Source organism: Eucyclogobius newberryi, unplaced genomic scaffold (assembly GCF_026437365.1).
Source record: "Eucyclogobius newberryi isolate DKJ021-1_F unplaced genomic scaffold, fEucNew1.0.hap1 SCAF_11, whole genome shotgun sequence".
In the NCBI taxonomy this organism is placed as follows: domain Eukaryota; kingdom Metazoa; phylum Chordata; class Actinopteri; order Gobiiformes; family Gobiidae; genus Eucyclogobius; species Eucyclogobius newberryi.
Window position 1 is genome coordinate 17,942,585 of NW_027315735.1, and position 21,636 is coordinate 17,964,220.

Below are 21,636 nucleotides of genomic sequence, written 5' to 3' on the forward strand. Positions count from 1 at the left end.
CAAATTACAAACCAGGTAGCTTTGCGGGTATGTGCTGTGGCTTCTACATACTCCGTTGGTACTGCAGTGACTGAGTGGAATTGCACTGAAAAGTCTAGGAATTGTTTGAATTTGTCCCACTGTTGAGATGAGGTGGGTTTGAATTCAATTAGAGGTAACTGAGATGACCCTAGAAGAATAACTGTTAAGGCCCAGGACTTTGATACGTGAAACAACTGTCTATTGGCTATGTGTGGAACTTGGTGCACAATAATTCAGATATAACCTGTTTGATGGCTCTTAAAAAGCATAGACTGTTAAATTTAACTTTTTAAAATATTACCTTTTTAAATGTAGTATTAACTCAGCACACATATTTTGCACAAACCATTTCAAATATACAAAATTGCATTGAAAGCATGCAGTGAAAAGGCACACATGCTTAGCACAGGACACGTCCCTGTCCGGTGGGCTTAACAGGATGCAGTAAACATGCAGGTGTATGGGGAGGGGGGCAGTGTGCGCTGACACTTCCCTCTGTTGACTGGAGCCTGACTGTGAGCTCATACAACACATAGGCCCAAAGAGGAGGAGGGAGCCACCAGATTCTGAGGCCTGGTGTGAAGTGCAGAGCATCCAGGTGAAATCTGGCCAACGATGTCTTTAGTACAGGAAGTGAAGAAGAACAGGGCGAGGACAAATTCAGTACCATTTTTTTTTTTTAAATAAATTGCCTTGGGGTTTTGGATTCTTCAAAGCATTATTTTCTTTTTTTATATAGACAGTGCTCTTTGTTTACCCAGGCGTTGGACTGATACTAGATACTGCAGTATACATTATCTAAAAGCACATGGAAAAATAAGTTTTGTCAAATTATACTTACAGTCTCTCCAGAAGTCTGAGATCTTGGAAGGCTCCTCTTTCAATGACACTCATTTGGTTGTCCTCCAGGTGACTGAATCCAAAACAAACAAGACAGAAACGTTGATCAGAATATAGTAGACCATAAAAATAAATACTTTTGTGTCAGAGAATACAGAAAATATTGAATCAAAATCTGACAAATCGATTTTTCCGGTGTTGCGTTGCCTGCCAAAAGGACAGAGACATATTTCAAACATTGAGCGAGACTGTTTCCTAAAGGATGGATTCATAAACAAGCAGAGTGTGCTGGAGATGTTTCTGGCATTGAGCATCGGGTCGCAGAATTTCAAGAATGTCACTACATACACATCCAAAATAAACAGCAAAAGACCCATCCCTCTTTAAACTTCTCAGAGTATTGACTTGTTATCTCTATACAGGCTTAGAAACAGCTCACAATGTAATGCTTATGTACTTGTGTCTTATATGTCATGTTATGGATGGAATCTAAGGTTTCCCAGATGAGACACGAGACAGACCAAGAGGAAAATGCTTTTGTTTATGTTATATTGTCTGTGGATGTTAGGAGCGACATCTTATGAGCAAAGGCGAGTTACAAGATATGTTTGACTTACAATTTCTACTTTACTGGTATTTTTATTTCTCTGCTTTTTTAAAGGGAAAGGAATTTAATTTGCTACTTTTTTATTGCAAGCCTGTATTGCTATTATTATCAGTAGTTCTACTATGGGTAATGTACTGGAGGCAGCAGTGGCATTGGGTAGTATTAGCTGTAGTAGTGAAAATATAAATAATAGCAATTGTGCCTGAAGTATTTAAAAGAAGACACATTTGGCTTTTATATGTATATTATATTTGGCTGTTATAGACCCATATGGGTCATCATTTTATATTTTGGACATTTTAAACCACAGTATAGATCTAACACAACTTGGCACTGAGCACGTTTACACATGCACGGCAGGAACATCGGATTATCTACCACGTCCAATTTAAATGTTTTGTCCAAATTGCATGTGAACCTGGGCATGTCGATTGAGGTGATTCTCCAAAAACCACTCGGCAAAAATGGTCCCGACCTCTTCAAGTCCGTATTGTTGCTGCATGTAACAGTGCAGTCCAATAAAGACAGGAGCGGACTAGAAGGCAATCAACTACAGGTAAGAATCATTAAATAGTACGTTGTAGTAATGTTGTAGCTATTAAGTAACATCTGAGCAGTGTATATATATATATATATATATATATACAAGTATATTTCCACAGCTGTGAGATCCAACTATAAGGAAACACAGATGTTATTGTAGGATGAAAACATTACTGAATGAGCAAGACTTGATAACCAGAATACACAGGCCAAATGTAAATTAGATATGAGTCTTCAAGAGATGTCTGGCTATGGTTGGCTTTGACGGATTACATTACAATCTGTTTGGATATAAAAACCTACTTCTGAAATGCTATGACATTTGACTGTATTTCTAACCTATATTCGAACACAGCTCATACATGTGCTCACTCTTCTAACACAAACATAACATACAGACATCACACATAAGTATAATAAAGCAGTGGTTTCCAAACATTCATCATGAATTGCTCATCAATATTCTGTATACGCCACTTGCACACCAATTTACAAAAAATATATATATTTACAATGCCAGAAAGTCAAGAATTTGACTAACTATCAAAGTTCATACGAGCAAACGAGGATCTAGAGCGTGCTGATTTATTGAAAGAGAAGCCTAAAGATGTTGAGCCAAACACATGGTGGATGCAGTCAACACTGGCATGTAGTGCAGATGAGGTATTGCTTTTATATCAGCCATTAGTCATAGACAAAGATGTTGATTTGTAGCACGGGGCGTATTGTAATAAATAATTCCCTCAACATTTTCAAACGAGTGATTTTTAAAAGGCACAATGAAGTCACACTACCTTTGAGTCAAGCTCGCATGCCCAGTGTGTAAGAAAACACTTCAGTCTGGATTAACTTATTCGTTGTTGACATAAAATAAGAGAAAACACATTTATCTCCCATAAAGCTAAAGGGACGAAATCAAAAGCAGTTTTATATATTTTTGAATTAGTATGGGATTACACAATTTCAACATAGCCTGGAGGACATCTTGAACTACATTAGAAGTGACACAATATGATTCAGAATTCAAACCACTCAGTGTTGCAATCATAACATTTGAGTACATACCAATTCTAAAATGATGAAGGATGGATACAAATTATAAATCCTGTTACTATTACAAATACATGGAAGGGAAATATTAATTAATGTTTTAATGTGTTGTCATGTTGGGTCACAATTTAGTAATGTCTTATTTGTTTCTTACTTTAAGTTGATGGTGAGAAGCAAGGTTTTACTATGGGCTTTCCCATTTCCCGTGGGATGAGCAGTTTTCAACATTTAACGTACATAAATGTGTCTGCTACTTTCCCAGACGAGCAATTTGTTTCCCAAGCCGGTTTTAGCGGGGAGATTTAACGCAGGGAAATGTCACCGTAGTTTATCAGCAACCACATGAAACAGCAATGTCGTGCTCATTTCAGCGCTGTACCATGTATTTATTATTTAAGTCATGGGTGTTACAAATGCTTAAAATGCACAATAGATGTATCACAATACTAAAAATATGTAGAAATAATTACGGTACATTCTACTAGAACTACATCTACCCAGTTTCACTTAGAGCTTCTAAAGCAGGGGTGTCCAAACTTTTTTCACCGAGGGCCACATTTTGAAACTTATATGGAGCAGAGGGCCACAAACAACCCGACAATGTTGAATTTGAAACTGAATATTTAAAAATGTTGCATTTGCCATTGTTCGATGAGCTTCCAAACCTTTAATAATACTTTATTAACATTAATAATAGGTTGTTATCACATAAAAATGCTTGAATTTAGTTGTTGTTTGGAGCAACTTAGCAGGAAGCCGGAGGGCCAACAAAAATTGGTCTGCGGGCCGCATTTGGCCCCCGGGCCGTAGTTTGGACATGCCTGTTCTAAAGGATATTGGAAGCTCACTTAAAAGCATGCAATTAGAAGTTTGTATTGCTAAAAAGGTAAAAATCTACAATAGCTTGAGTAAAACCAATGCGTTAATCTGTGGGTTCTTAACACTTCTTAGGCAAAACAAGGGCTACTCTGAAACAAGTCTGACTTTCTTTCCATGTGCTTGGTATATTCTGTATCTGCTGGTCTGGTTAAACTGGAGAGAGGCACAACGTACAGCCAAAAGTGATTATAGTTATTATAGTTCACAGCTCGCACACAAGAGAGCCCAAGAGTCTATGCGGACCTTTGAAAACGACGGACCCAAGTGAGATCATCAGGTGTAAAAGTGAACGCTGTGCTAATGCGGCGGAACCCTAACCGAGAGCCTGGCAGCCATTTTGTTTAGTCTGCAATCAACAAGTCACTTTATGAAAATTATTTTTGCCTTGAATCAGCTAATGGTCAATCTTGCTGCGCGGTTTTGGCTCTGAAGCCTAAAGTGAGCTAAAAAAACATGGCAGTTTGAACTTCAGTTGTGAGCTGTTGGAATAATATTTGGGTTCAGAGTAGCAAAAATGTTTTGATACTTGTGCAAAGTTTTGGCTACATAACGTATGCTCCTGTCAAATGTGTCTTACAAAATAATACCTAAAATAAAGGATGGTGAAAAGTACATTTTTTTCTAGAATTTAGGTCTCTATTAATTAGTGGTGGAAGGTTATTATTTATAACCATACCTATGCAAACTACATAAATATTTCAAATCCTGTCATTAATTCAGAACGCTTCCAGGCCTAGTCAATGGCATCAGGATTACTGCATTGTTTGACCTTGTAAATGTGCAGTAATTTGGAAATCTGAGTCCCTGGATAGACCACTTAATTCAGCCTACCCTGCATCAAGATAGGAAACTGCGCTTTATAGACTTATTTAGCCTATGGCCACACAGTATACAGGCCTATTAGGTTAATGTGTGTGCCAGCATGGAGCATTTTGTGACATGGGAGGAGGGCAAGCGCATTGTTGTAAAAAATGAATTTGGGTTACAATAACGGAAAAAGAGTCATAAAGAGGTTCGCCTGTACCTGACAGAGGGATTCCCATTGCATTGTGGTTGTGTTAACTGAGCTCGAAACCTGATGAATCACAGCGGAGAAAGGTGGTGAAAGCGGAGAGGAACGCTTACCAAACTAATGCTATTAGATTAATCAGAGGAAAAGATCGGCCTCGCGCTTCAAAGAGCCCAATGTGGGACTGATTGTGGTCACATGAAAACATCACACTAAACTTCCTCCAGAGCTGTAAAGACACAAGATTCAATTATGTCCAGTCCAAAACATGGTAAAGTGTGTCATTCCCATTTTGGTCATGGTGCGTTTCTGTACAACTAGTGGAAGTGAAGAGCGCAGTGCAGACAAGCATACAGACCTGTCTAGTATTATGTCATTATCCTCTTCGAAATGAATGTTAAGAGTGTCTTATGTCACATTTTTGGTGGCGGGACCTTCTTGTCTCCATGGATACGATGTTATTGTTTTGCCAGGAATGTTCAATAAGTGGGATTAATCTTATCTATCCTGCATTTAGTCAATTACTCGGGGTTTTAATACAATACATGTATTCTTACTGTGAGAGGGCTACTTATTTGTCTCCATAGAGATACAGCAATAACATCCCCATGGAGACAAGCTTGTGGCAGATCCTCCAGCAAAAAAGTTACATAGTGCATCTTTAATTTGACCGACAACGAGAAGTAGGATGCTGTTGACAAGCTTTGCAAGAATGGAGAGCTTTGTGACAGAGACGGAAGAATACTTACAGAATCCTTAGGTTCTTGAGGCCGGCGAAGTCCACTTTGGTGATTCTTGTGATATTGTTCCGGTTTAAGTCCCTGTAAAAGAAAAAAAATGTCAAAATTTGATTGCAATGTTCAATTTCAACCTGCAAAAAAGAAACTTCTACAATACTAGCAAACTTCAATTCAAACCGTTAATATCAGTTAATCCAAAATGGTGGTGGGCTTTACGCAATACAGTTAGTTTCTTTTAATCCTTTTTCTGCCTCCAGGGATTCAAAACAGGAGCCAGACTAATTGTTTGTAAAGGAAAAAATAAATAATAATTAGAGCTTGAGGCTACATGAACCGTTTGAAATTATTTTCTCAGGCAAATTGTTTAATCAAATCAGAACGTGCTCCAATGACTTAACCAAAGATCATCAAATGAATACCAACAACAAACATAAAAGCATCCTTTCCCTCAATGAACTGCAAATGTCTGGTTACTAGTAGAATGCAAACAATCCTTCTCGAAAAAATGTACGAAATGAGTTTCTCTTTCCACCATTTTAAAAGCTTATCGTGTTTCCTGGCTGCAATTCAATCTGTTTTAACTGCACCACTCACTGTATACATACTGCAATATGAACTGGCGGCCTGGGACTTTCTTCTATCCACTTCAACCATAGTTTGTTTATTGAAACGCCATTGCATTTGAGGAATTAGAGGAAGACAAACAACGCACACAATTTTCCCATTAATTTAACACACAGGACTACAGTGCCCCCAAACTTCCATTTACATAAAGAGTCAGACTTCACCAAGAGACGGCCGGCGTGTGTGTTTTTCATAATACACCTAAACATTTATAAATCTGATTTAAGACCATATTAGGTTTCAAAAGGCTTCTCCAATCTGCCATGGCAAGCAGCGCTAACAAGAGCCATACCACGTCTAAGACAGCGAGGACCGGCCAGACTTCCCCAAAGCTTAACTCCGGATCCTGGGTGCTTAAAAATGTTCCACTGGAGCAAACAGTGTCTGAGACAGATGCAACAGGTCAAATAGGATGACTTTTTAGACCATTCCCAACCACTACATACGGCCAGATGAGATAGGGCAGGAATGCTAAGCTATAACTAACTGTAAATGTGTTCTTCACATCGGGTCAAAGGGAAAGAGGGGTTCAATTTGTAGATGACAGATAAGAGGAGAGGCAGAACAGAGCAGACACTTTCATTGGGTAACTATGAAGAATATGCAATGAGGAAAGAAGTGTCTTTTTCACTCCTATTTTCCTGCAGTGTTGTATCTTTTATGATCACTTTTTCTTCTATTTTGCATATTAATTCTATTCAAATAAACATTTTTGGGATTTAAGGTATTTCCTAAACAGTTATTTATCTTGATTTTTAACTCCATATTTGTATTCTCCTGTTGTTGTGCTGACATTTCCCCATGTAGCAAATTAAGGCTCTCTTGCCTTATATATTTCTGTATTTTGAACATCTTTCAAATTCAAATTATAACAGATTAATCGTACTTACTGAATAAAAATGATCTGTACATAAACAGTATTCCAATACTGTTAACTAAATTCCAATTGGAGGTTGTGCTTTTGCTGATAAAGTTGTGTTAGTCAGCTAAACAAATGGCAATACAAGCTCTTTGTTTGGTTTTGGTTATTTGTCAAGGAATTATTTGAATAGTTTAGGCACTACTTTAGTTCAACTGCTCCGTTCAGTTCATACAATAAGATATAAAAGTGTATTTAAGCAGTTGAACCACCATAGCATGACTGACAAGAGAGCCTTTGATATCTGTGATGAGCATAACACGAGGTCAGAGTGGTCAAGTATCTTTCTATTCAACCGAGCCTCTGTCATCTTTCTGAGCCGTTTTTGAGAAAAATCTAAACTCTTAAAAGTGTTGACCAAAGCTAAAACATGTATTGTATTACACTGTCTATAATCCCACATATTCCACTCCAGTTTGACTCTTGCATGTCATCCTCTGTGCTCATCTGTCACCTCTTTGCAGCCTTCCAAGTAATCAGCCGTTGACATCCTGAAATCCAATACAGCGCAATAAAGTATTTTTGACAAAGTTTCACACAAAGCCTTTCTCTCAAAGACGCATTTTGGACAAAAGTTACAAGAATAATCAAAACCAGACTAATGTTGAGTCATCTATCTTGTATTAAAGAGATATATATGACTTTGACAATGGGCCACTTTAACCCATTCTTTGTTTCTGTATCTGGTTTATTCCATTGCTTTTCAGATGCCACTAGGACTGTACACTTTTAGTCGTTTAACATATATGTATATTTTATACATCATGGCACTGGACCGTCTCCAGACATGCCTCTTGTAAGACTGTCAGTCATGTGGGTAGTCTGCTGACAGCTCCAGTGGTCAAACTCTACTGCTCATTCTCCAAATACAACATCTGCCTTCAACACACCCGTATAGACAGAAATAACCTGAGAGAATTCACTTTACACCACTGCCCACTTCACTTATGAATGAAGGGCCCATTGGGAACGGCACATGGAGCGTCACTTATCCTGTTAAAGTACAATCTCATGCTTTTGTTGTTTCTTTGTAACCTTGCTTATCCTCCTCCTCCTCCTCTTTTAATCTCCCTGTTCTACATAGCCCCTCACCAATCTCTGCCATCTTATCTGTCACACACTTGACTAAACCCCTTTACCATGCCTAGCCCCTTCTTGTCTATCTCTTGTCTCTTATTGCGATCTTTTTCTCTTTTACACACGGCTGCATTTTTCCGATCCTTTCGTGTTTTTATTCAAATCACTTCACCCTTATCTCCATCTTCCACTTGCTCTGAGTGGAAACTTCTCACCATGGAAACCTCGCCTCAAACAAACAGTTGAGCTCCAGGGTCAGGGGGCGCTTGTGGCATCGCCCAAATCTCACAGCTCGGAAAAGGGGAAAGCCCGGGTAGTTACATGAGAAAATTGTGGAATAAAATGTAATGAAGAAAATGGTTCATAAAGTGAAATGCGTGACGGGGATATCCCTCATTACCGTGTGGTGCGGCCGCTGAAGCCAAGGCGGTCTTGGAAAGTAAAAGAATCGGAACAGTTTGTGCTGGGATAACTAATGCACTTGAGAAAATATACGTGTTCATTACATGTTCGTTAAGTCAACATAAGTGGTTAAGAAAAGGGTTAAGGAGACTGAGGGCACTTTAACAGGAAGCGTGTTGGCAGGGATGTGTAAACAGTGTCACAGTGAGGCCTGTGCAATTATTCATTCATTAATTTTCTACCACTTGTTCCCAGTAGGGGTCGCGGGGGACTGGAGCTTATCCCAGTGACTTTGGGCCTTAGGCGGGGTACACCCTGCACAGGGGCCAGCTAGTCACAGAGTTAACACAGAGACAAACATTCACTCTCACACTCATTCACTAGGGCCAATTTAGAGTTGCCAAATTTGCCTAACACATGCATGTTTAACCCAGAGAGAACCCACGGTAACACGGGGAGGACTCCACCTGACTCCACCCAGAGGAATCATGGGATATTGGTCTGGTCGAAACCACAATCTTCTTCTTAGGAGGCGAGAGTGCTAACCACTCTGCCACGGTGCAACCTGTGCAATGAATCAAATTTTAATCAAGATGAAGATTCACTTGTTTCTAATCGTCAATGATACGATTGGGTAATTTCAATCCACATTAAAGGCTTGATGTGTGGAGTTCAGACTTCAGAAGAGGAGGATGTTTCCCGTTATGTGGCACTGATTAAAAGTCGGTATTGTTTATGTTCAGAAAATAATTTTGAGCGCCATTTTTTTAAATAATACAAAATAAAACCAAATGAAAAAACAGGAAGTGTTTACCTTCTTATCACATATTTTTCACTGTGATTTTAATGCATTTTAATGATTGCAAAGCACAATACAATTATAATATCTCTTGAAACAATTATTAGTATTCACATAAGTCTTACCAACCCAGATTAAATACATATAGTACAATCTCTGTTTCCAATTAAGTATTTTTATCTTATCAGCTGACAAACCCATAAATCTGGTGTATGCATGCCTCACTTTACATATTGCACACAACAGATAACACAAGACAACCGATGCTTCATGAGAACAATAAAAACAAATACATTTTAAACAGCATATCTTTGAGTAGTTTCACAAAAATGTAAATGTAAATGTAAACAGACAGTGGTCACAACATGTCCCAGTGACTGAAGCTGAAGTCAGGAGCCGTCATGTTACACCTGGCCCATAGAAACACGCCGTCCTGCACACCCAGCAGTAAAGATGAACTCAGCCTTAAATTTAACAGAGCAGATGGCCTTCAGAGCTCTAACGAGGCTTTTACTCTTATTGTTTCCATCACAGGCCGAGGTGAGGTGCGCTTGGGGCCGGAGGAGGGGGCAGGAACGCAAACAGCAGGTGTGAAGTGAACTATTATTGCATAAAACCACACTAGCACATGCAGCTACTACCTCAGCTCACCCCAGACTAGAGAGCAGTGAACCCTGTAGTCTGGCTTCTGCCGGGGCCCAACTGGCTTAACACTGAGCTTATGATATGATTGAACTAGTCGTAGATGAATTATAGAAACACAAAAGCCAGCAGAGAAGAGCTCAAAAGTAAATGTAGTATTCACCAACTAGTATTTTTCTTCTAATAAGATAAATATTGCCAAAAAGCAATTTACTTATTTACCTGACATTTACCAATACATTCAATTAGTACTCCAAGATCTAAATTGGACTAAATTAGAACAAAACCCTATGGAGTAAAATAACAAACACTAAATTCAATGAAAAGTACAGTATCAGCAGAAGCAGTCTTCACACCACAGTTTAGAAACACTGTTCTGATGTATGCAGCACACCTTTTACAAAACTATGATATTTCCACATCTTCCTTGTTTTCCTCCCAATCAGTCCTGGGTCTCCTTATCTCTGACTCTCCCTTCATCCTTCTCCAGCCCTTTCATCCTTTGTTGTTTTCACCCAATGCTTCACTTCTAAATGGGTTGGCTTCCTGTCTTTATCTACTGTTATTTTCCACAAAGCCCATGTACGGTCCACTTTCCCCACGTTCCCCTCTCTCCTCGCTGCACACCCCGGCCCTTGTGTGTTAGATAGGTATGCTCCATTTGGCTCTGTAAATCTCCCCGTTACGCAAAGAATCCTAATTGCCTTCTTCCTTTTCCTCCCGTGCTACAACTCGTCTGTCACCAGAAGCAGAGGCCAGCGACGAGCCCGTTTAGCAGGGCCCTCGCGTACCCATGTGAAATGTTGTTTAGCCGGCATGCCTGACGGACGGTGATGGAACTTCAAACAGGATTGCTCTTAAGGCGGTGTTTCTGACCGTAATGCCTTCAGACCACTCAGGACCAAGCAGCTCAAATCTAGTTAGGTCAGTTGAGTGAAGTATGTGTGCTTTATACAAAGAATTAGTCTGGTTTCTGTCCGTTTGAGTTAGATTTTAAGCGTGGAGAACGAACTAACCAGATTGAATGGGATTGAGCCAAAAAATTACTGTCGAACTACCGTAAATGGAACAGGTTGAGTTACCGGTACTCACGTTTACGAAGCTATTTCTGGTCATTTGAAAAGTAGCAGTAGTAGTAGTAGTAGTAATAGTAAACTGGTTGTGGTACAGTTGCAGTGGTGTGAGTAGAAAAAGTCCTTCATAATTTTAGTATCAGTAGTTGTACAAGGGTTGTGTGTAAAGCTGAAACAGTACAGGTTCATCAATTCATAGCAACTAATCGATTATTGAGATAATTGCAACTAATTTGGGTATCGAATAATCATTATCTTTACACAGCCACCAAAACTTGTCATGAGAAAAGATGTTTTCTGAGCAGGAATTGAATTTGTCAAAATGTGTGTTTTAGTTGAAAAACGTTTTCAGAAATACACTTCAATTTAGCTTCATCTGGAACAAATGTAGCCAAAATCTCACTGACGAGGCCTTTCACAATGTCATCAGCTGAACGATTAATGGAAAGAATAGTCGGTAGATTAGTCAAATGATAGTTAGTTGCAGCCCTATAGTGTGATTGCAGTAGTGGTAGTGTTGGTACAAGAGCGAAAATCAACGTTCCCTTTCTTATTGAGTTAGGAAGCATAACCAATTGAGTACAACTACTTTGAGTTTGACCTCAGCCCAGATTTCTAGTACTTCTTCCATACACAACTATGATGACTGCCACTAGATTGATCTGTAGAAGACTTGTTGAGTGGGTTCCACTTCCCTCCAAGTTTGGTTATCTGAACAATCAAATAAAACAAAAAAAGATGGAACGATTGGTGAAGAAATGCTGCCTTTTCCACAAACCCCCAACTAATTCTAATAAGCCAAGTACAACAAACCAATCTTGCACAACTGGATACAGAGTAACATGTCCCAGAAGTGATGAAGGCAGGCATTCAGAGGAGGCCACATTCTGTCCCGGTCAAATCTCCATGTATTGTCTACCGGCGTGTACAAGTTTTGGAAAATTTGTGCCGTTTTGTGGAACACTGGCTTCTTGTGTAACCGGTGGCTGCTCTGGTGCATCTGTGTCACATTGATGTTAATAGGCTGCGAAATCTCGGTTATTACCAAACTGCTCACAGGGATACACAGCAATCATCACTACATGATCGAGAGATTATATTCTGTATACAATCACGAGCAACCAATCTGATGTCAAGCATGGAAAAAATCAGCTCTAAAACAGATGTATCAGGGGTATTTCAAAGTTAGATAGACACTGACAAGAGTGCACGATGCGTATTCGTCACAGTTTTTCACATGAGTTTTGAACAATTTTAATGTCAAAACAAACATTATTTGTATTAATATGTAATTATCAGAAGAAGCTTTACACAAGTAATATAATTGCAGTTATTGATACCTTGATCATTGCAGTAATTAAGTTTTTAAGATATGCTAAATCTTAATATCAATTATATAACATACAGCACTTTTGCAGACATTTCACATTAGTCTGATACCTAAACCTCCACTAATGCGTTTTAATCAGACAAAGGGTCTCTGTGAGTCACTGATCTCTTGTGTGGGCTCTGCACTTCTCAGAAATACATTCATTAATAATACAGTTAAGTAGTTCAACAAATCATTTATTCATCTATGATGTTGTCCCTAAATACATCTCCTCCTTATAGCCCTTTATCCTCTGCATTCTCTTCTATCAAACTCTTGTTCTCATTCATGGTTTTCCTCATGGCCTCCTGCAACTGTAACCTCAGCATCAACTACTACCAATCACTCCTGTGTACATGTCAGAATCATCTATATCACATACATTATAGCCTAACATCTCCACATAATTACTTAAAGACACTTAAACACATTGTTGTGTGCTTTAATGAAAAAGACATCCATTGACAGGTGTGTGAAATGGGTCAGCAGATTGTGATTGGTTCGTTCTCTCATACTCTGTCCCTTCAGGGAAGTGTGGCCTGAGCACTAATTTATCTTTACCTTTCAATCACTGTCTGTAACATTAGTTTGTCTTCCTGGTCAAGTCAAGATATCACTGTCTGTTCTATTCAAGATAATAACACATATTAATAAAAGTTTGCATGACAACAGTGGACTCGACATGACTACACACGAGTCACAGGACAACAGGGGTGTGAAGCACTTCTGTCCAGCTGGGTTTATTACAGCTCTTTTGTATTTGTTACAACTATTGATGTGCAGAGAGGATCCAGAGAGGAGTGAAAACATATTTTAGCAGCTTTGAAACCACATCACAAAGAGCACTGCTTAAATGAGAAAAGAATAATGAGGTTGCAAAAGAATATGATAGTTAATGAAGGCAAATTTAATGTTTAATTATCCAAATATATAGGTTCATTGCCACAGTATTTGAAATAAAGAAAATATGATGTTCTGGAATATTGTATTGGTAAATATTGGCCAAACCCACTTCTGTCTGAAATAGTGGTTGATATGACCAAAAATGTATACAATTAGATCACAATTGCAATTTTATCACGATGTATGTACACTTACCACCGAGAGTTAATTAAAGTAATCTGCTTCTTCTGATAGTTGACACTTCACTGTGATTGGTATAGAGCAGCATTAAACCGTAAATAAATGAATCATAATACGGCGCTTTCACCACAATAGCATACTGTCACAGAAATCATATCCTGATTTGATTTATATTGTCATATTTGGCCAGCATTTAGTCTGACATATGGTGAGAACCATTCACTCCAATAATAATTCACACAATATGGACATTTCTGACCAGTGTGTACTTAACACATGCATGTCTACAGCTGAAAGAAGGCTTCTTTCACTAAAACTTGACAATTTTGCTGCATAAAATATAAAAATGAACTCACGCAGTCCACAGCAAATAAAGTCTGCAGAATGAATATAATGTGTTGCTTTGGTGACGGTGGCTTAACAAAACAGTGGCCGAGCTTGTTAACATCAAACGACTGCTGCCACCACTCGCCCCACACACACACACACACACACACACACACCACATGTTCTCACACACACACACACACACACACACACCACATGTTCTCACACACACACACACACACACTACACACACACACACACACTACACACACACACACACACACACACACACTACACACACACACACACACCACATGTTCTCACACACACACACACACACACACACACCACATGTTCTCACACACACACACACACACACTACACACACACACACACTACACACACACACACACACACACTACACACACACACACACACACACACACACACACCACATGTTCTCACACACACACACACACATGTTCTCACACACACACACACACACATGTTCTCACACACACACACACACATGTTCTCACACACACACACACACACCACATGTTCTCACACACACACACACACACACACACACCACATGTTCTCACACACACACACACACACCACATGTTCTCACACACACACACACACACACACACATGTTCTCACACACACACACACATGTTCTCACACACACACACACACACATGTTCTCTCACACACACACACACACACACACACATGTTCTCACACACACACACACACATGTTCTCACACACACACACACACACACACACATGTTCTCACACACACACGCACACACACACACACATGTTCTCACACACACACGCACACACACACACATGTTCACACACAGAGTCACTGCAGGTCATTCGTGACTTGTGTTGCTTTCAGAAACAAGCCGCAAGTTCTACAACCAGTTACAAAAGACAGGTTATTATTAATTCAATATGTAGCTGCTTTATGCATGTGATGATTTTTCACTTGAATATCCATGAGTTGAAACATTTTCCTTTATTTTCCTTTATGTAAGTGGCATTAGTTGGGAGAGGATATTAGGGACAAATTGCTGTAAATATGATCAAACATGATTTATTTCTGGTTTTGTCCTTTTTGTGGATAACAATAGACTAAATTTGTTCATTATTAAATAGTTATATTTAAAATGAAATTGGAGTGGGGGTTTAAGTGATCTACCAAACTCCCAGTGCCCAGTGATTCAATACCCACATTGTTGTAAAATGTCTCAATAATTGTAGCACTTTTGGGAGATGAGATTTATACACTTTGAGGCAAACTACAAAAGGAAATCTGACGATGTAATAAACCTTCATTTTCTTGGGGATGTTTTTAAAGTTCAGAGTTACGTTTAGAATTACAGTATTCAGGCTTTTTGGTTTTGGCGTGGTGTGGATACAGTTTGGGTTTGGGGGCTGGAGTTCGTTACAAAAAAAAGCTCATACACAGTGTTTATGTGTGTTCAACCCTCAGTGCAGCCTCTGAGCACTTCCTTGTTTTGTGTGTTGCATTGTCAGCATGGCGGTGTTTAAAATGTAGCTTCCAGTTTTGCTATGGTTTCCCAGAAGGGCAGTGTCTCTAGTGAGTGCCAGCTGGCTGCTGTTTTGGCAGACCCCATGTCATTATACTGAAAGGTCAAGTGCCCGCACACTGGAGAATTTGTGCAACAGAACATCACCCACTGACCTAGAATTGGAGCCTAAATGTTGGTTACCCTGAGTAGAGCCAGTTGGCGTCCCATAACCAAATTAAACATTTTGGAAGGACGCACCAAAGCCACCGCGAGATGATAATATTAAGAGACGGCATGAAAACAGCAAGCTCATTGTGGTTTTTCCTCTTAGTTTAGACTTGTCTGCTTTAGCAATAAGTCCTCACATGTATTACATCACCGTCAGAGACACGACGAAGCGACAGATGATGGCTCAAACTCAACTGGAAGCTGTCTTTCTCAGTATATACTATACTATACTATACTATACTATACTGTACACACACAAACACACACACTACTATGCAAACAATTAGTTCCCATGGTTTCCATGAAGCCTGGCACAGAACCAGTGCAGTGTGGTCAGTGCTGCTTTATGGGAATTACGAAAAGGGTTAGAGAGCGTCTTTGACTTATCAGAGTGCTTGGCTTTGGGCGCCAGTTGTTTACAAGACTATATGACTTCATGCGTTTGTGGGCTGTGACATAAAACCAAAAATGTATACCACAGTGCTCCTCATTGTTGCAAATGCAATTGGAATTAGGAACTAAGTACAAACTATCATATGTGTAATTTAGACTAAAGAAATTATTGGTCGACAAAGATGTGTACTGTGCATCAATTAGTCAACAATGGGGTGTGGTATTACCAAAAGCTCTCAATGCTATCGCTGTGATCCGACCATTCATTTGACCCAAGTGCACTTAAATGACAAGAAAAACACCAAGGTATATTTGTAAGTAAACTGATAAATACGTTTATAATTAATTTCTAAATTCTTTCTAATACCAACAAAATAACAACCAGTCATTATTAGTTTGTTTGGTGGAGACAGTGAGTGCATTTTAATTCACAACACTCTCATTCAAACACCAGTGTACTTGGACACTGGAGGCAAGGTGAGTGAAGTTTCTTGCCCAAGGACACAACAAAAGCAAAAGCCGCCCCACTATGGCGCCTGGCATTCCAGAAGCCTCCAATCCACTGATTGTCTGAACAGCTGTAGTTTGATTGTAATATAAACATGCAGTGATATGCTGCCCAATGCACACTTTACTAAACTGACTGGGCCTATAGAATAGGAATATCAAGATTATAAGATTAATCCATAATTGTGATTATTCAGGTCACCATATAATCGTAAGAACAAAAAAATATTAATCGTCACAATTTTAGAAGCAAGTTGATGCATTTTTTGTTCAATACACAGCCCTAAAATAGATATAAATGTAATGTTATCTGGCCGGGAATGAATGAAAATGAAAGATTTCACTGTTGTTTGGTCACAGTCTTCAATAATCGTGACTAATCGTTAAATTGTGATGTTTTTTAAGACAGATATTTTGATATAATTCCTGCTATAGTATTCAAAAAACATGATACAATTAGAATGTTTGCAACAAATCCACAAGTTTATGTCTTATAAACATTACCGGTACAAGGATGACAATAACAATGACCATTTGGTACTCACGATCTGTGGGCCAAACAGTATGTGCCAGTAATAACAAATAGAACATATATTCTAAAACTAGTAAAAGTGACCATTTCATCTAGATTACAGTCTCATCATGGAATGTAGTTTCATAGCCGAGGGTGCGGTGCCTCTTCTGGCCAATCAACACTCGGCTGTGATAAGAGCCAGGAGCTGCAACCAACACACTTGTATCCACAAACATGGGCTTCCAGGCAGAATGGGAAATATTATTTGTGTGAGATATTCCTGGCAAAAGTTTGGTGAGTACTGTTCAAAGTGGAGACAGAAATTGTTCAGGTGGAGATGTAATAAAGTAAAAAAGCAGGACGGCATAATTAAGACAAGGTAGTGCAGAAAACAAAAAAGTGTTGGCTGTAAAAAACATGCCAAACCATTTCAAAGCGTCGGCGGGGAGTGAGCAGAGAGCAGGCTGTAAAACTAAGGGTTTGCTTGTGTAAAGTTGGCCCAAGTCAGACTCCCCACTTCCAGGCTCATTCAAATACACACAAAAGCCCAATATGTAATCATACAGCACATAAATCATGGTGGATAGAGCAGGCAATGTACATTACTGCACAGAGACTTTAGTAAGGTGTAATTGTACTTTTATAAATCAGGAATTCTATTTGTGTAATGAAGTGGTCAAAATGTGACAGCAAAGGTAAATCTAATTCATTTTGGTGTTGATAGTGATCACTATTTTTTGGGGGGATTGGGTTTGTACTCAAAACTTGATAGAAAACAAGAAGGATAAGACGGGGTGAATTGTCTTCATCCAGACTCGCTTGTTAATACACAATACTCAGTGACAGAGGGTGACCAGTGCTGTGTTTTCTCTTGCATTTAATAAATCATTACATATTTTTTGCAAATTGATACGTCTGTTTTTGCTCAATACTTCAGTGTAACTTGATAAATGGAGCCGGCTGTTAGGTAAATCCTCAAACAGAAACACATGTAAAGGGGACATAATGAGGCGCGCACTTTAATGTCCTGATTACGACTAATTCACGTCCTCCGGCGCTGGATTTCCCAACACTTCGCAGCGGTTGGGACAACAGTTTGGAATCTGGCACTACGAAAATCAACACCCGCGAGTGGAGTGCACCGTCTCCAGCGGGCAGGTGTGGAGTGGACCCAGGAGAAAAAACAAAGATCTTTCAGCCGGTCTTTCCTCCACTCAAATGATATGCAAATGATGTCTCAAGTGGCTTTCCAAGCAAGACATTAATGAAGCAACTGCCCCGAGGTGATCTCAAAGTGTGTGAATGTGCTTTAACCCTTTCAAATACAGTTTACAGTTGTGAATACAAAGTCTAAGAGCGGTTATAACAGGTGGACTATAACAGCTCTATGTGGTGAACTGGATTTAAGGCCATACAATGTGCCGCTGTAAGGGAAATAGTGGCTGATTCAAACACTTATTGATTTCCTTCCTCCAAGACTGACTCCATCTTTTCAAATAATACGACCCACTGTGTTTTCTCAACTTCCACTTTACTAAAATGTTATGTTGGGTATGTTATGTTCTTTTCCATTTATTGGTTACATATGTGCCTCGGTAATGATCAAGGGGTGATTTTGTGAAAAAGTCTACAGACCCACCGGATTTGTCCTGCCTACAGCACAAGCGAAATTAACTTTGTCAGTACAAAAATGACCCATACACTCGAGGGAGCAACAATAGTGTGAAACAAGTGAGGAAAAGCTTTAAACCAAGAATACAGACGACACAAAACAAGTAAATATGACCTACAAACACCTTCAGAAATCAAGTTATTTAGTTAACACATTTTAGTTATCGGAAATGTTATAATACAAGCTGCATATTAATTGTCAAAATGTTACTTTACATGGCTGGAACTGTAGAGTGTTATATATTAAAGGGTTTCTGCAGTGATATCACACAAAAATTAACCTATTTTGTGATGACCGAAGGCTTGAATGTGCTTGACAATTGTATTAATAAAGATCTACTACCACAAATGCATCCTTTTCTTGTTTTGTCACACTCTGGACAATGGCAGTAACGGGACATTTACTGAAACAAGTTCTGATTTTTGACTTGGCAACAACTTTACAAAGCCACGGTTAAAATGCCTTGCTCCCGATAAAATCAACACACAAATCAATGCAGCACTTTTGCATAAAGCTACATAATAATGCTTACGCCATTTTTGTGTTAAAAATGCCCAACTCCAGATTACAGCCGTGGGCAACAACCCTCTATTCTCCATGCCAAAAAGTTAGCTGTGTAACCTTTTTGCACCAAAACATCATCCATTTTAATGTTTCCAACTTGAACTCCATAAAATGTATCTGCAGAAAGGAGTGAGAGGGTGAAACACTGACATGGATAAATCAGAGCAACAAAACTGCATAGTTTTAGGGTGTTGATACCGCTACCCCCAAATATTCTACCCATGGGATGTCCAGCCTAAGGTATTGGACCCCTTCTCTTTACTTACACCGGCTATTTATTTAGCTTGGGTGTAAAAATGTCTTGCGGGGATCGGTGAAGGTAAAGCTTGCAGGTCCTGGGAGGTCACCTAAGCCTACTGGGACGGAGAAACGATCCGCTCTTGCTTATATTTCACACTCCAAACACAAACAGCAGATGCAAAACCGGTGTCCAAAGCTAATCAGAGCTCCCACCCACACACATAGATGCCAGTGCCACTCCCGCTGATTATGTTTGTTGTCTCAGCGTTAGGTCTGTTGTTGGTCCCCCGCTGGCGTTCTTCAGCCCCATTATCATGCATAATCACTTCCATACTGGAACGCCGTAGAAGTGTGTACATTTTAAAGCTAAAGTGCGAGCGAGTGGCTCAGAGGGATGTATGCATTTATGTGTGGAGATGGGGCCAGAGCGGCAGCAGTCAGAGGTCTGTATTACGCCGCGAGGAAGAATAATGTGATCTGAACAGTCAACAGGTTGAGAAGGCTCGGAGAACTCGAGACATTTTCCAATTAGAGAGATTTGCTGTTGGGTTTATAAACTGTACAGGTTGTGAAAGCGGCGGGTGAGAGGGGGAGTCATATCTAAAGAGTATCTTCTCATCTTTCAGTCTGACCCCTGTTAAAACACCAGTGCCCTTTGCCTCAGGACTGTTGCTGAACATTTTGGATTTGTTGCATTTATTCATGTAGTGTTCAGAGAGTGTAGCAGTGGTTTAAAAGCAGTTTGGAAAGTTATGACAACATTTTAATTCAAAATGATGAGGATTGACCAAATCCCATCTAAATAATGTAATAATTGCGTATTTAATGTCAATAGCAATGTTGTAATAAAGGACAGTGCGCATTTTGTCTTTGGAAATAGTCAACATATATTTTGCTACACTTTTTATCCAACTAGACAGAGATGATTTCTCTACAGTTTAGCATCTGTTTTATTTTGTTTTTTTGTTAAAAATCCATACTATTTTGTTTTTTTTTTTAACATATTTTACTATTGAGAAAACTGCAATGATAACTGAATTAAACAAACTGAATTACAATGGTCTGGAGTCTGTTTCACACGTCCTACATTGACAGAGGCAAAACATGTGTCAATGTAGAGACACATTTCAACTCAGCAAAGTATTCTTATAATAAAACCATGCACAATCTAACAGCGCGGGGCAAACTTGTGCAAGAGTCTCTACTACTCACAGTCTCTCCGCGTTCCTGGGGATCCCTTTGGGCACCGTCTTCAAGCCCAGCCCCTGGCAGTCCACATGTGAGCCGGAGCAGCTGCACTTGTGCGGGCATCCCTCCACAGCCAGGGCGCACAGCAGCACCAGCACCAGCACCAGCGGCACCAGCGGCGCAACAAGAGCCCGGCGCCCGCACTGCGATGCCCGCGTCTCCGCTCCGCTCCCGAGCATCGTATCCAAGGACTATTCCCAAACACAAAGGTAGATAAAGCACAAACTCGCAAAAGTGGTTGAAGGAAACTGTTAAGTCCCAGGCGTAGAACAAAGTTTACAAAAGTTTGAGAGTCTCCCTTGAACGCCACCTGGCCATGGAGCGCGCGGGGTTTTTGCGTCAGTCCAATCGGTGCGTGAAAGTCGCTCCCCAAGTGCCCTCAATCACGCACTCTGCTCAGTCATCAGCGCGTCTCCAGGAGTTTCCAAGGTGAAAAATGTTCAGTTGCCGGGGTGTAACCTCTGCTTCAAAGGAAAATCCCTCCTCTGCCGGGGAATACGGGAGGGAAAAAAAAAGTGAAAAGTTATCAGAGAAGAAAAGAAAAGTTTGCGAGGGAGCGGAGCGCGCGCGGTGTCACGCAGCGGAGGGAGCGCTGGAGTTAGGGCTCCTCCAAAAGTCCACTCACTCACTCACTTCTGTCTCTGTGATGTCACCGGGCGCAGTGAAGGAGCCAAACTTTCACTCGTCCCTTATCTCCACCGACAGCAGAGACTTTCC

At 39.9% G+C, this 21,636-nt stretch overlaps 1 protein-coding gene across 1 annotated transcript in view; it reads right to left on the reverse strand.

Annotated features, from left to right (window-relative positions):
* slit3 (slit homolog 3 (Drosophila)) overlaps positions 1-21,129 on the reverse strand; it is a 224,306-nt gene extending 203,177 nt beyond the window's left edge. The window contains exons 1-3 of the mRNA XM_072436358.1: positions 20,884-21,129; positions 5,699-5,770; positions 863-934 (exon numbers count right to left, since the gene is read on the reverse strand). Coding sequence (XP_072292459.1) covers positions 863-934; positions 5,699-5,770; positions 20,884-21,098 — 359 coding nt within the window. The 5' untranslated portion in view covers positions 21,099-21,129. The remainder of the gene's footprint in view (positions 1-862; positions 935-5,698; positions 5,771-20,883) is intronic.
* Between the last annotated feature and the right edge of the window lie 507 nt (positions 21,130-21,636).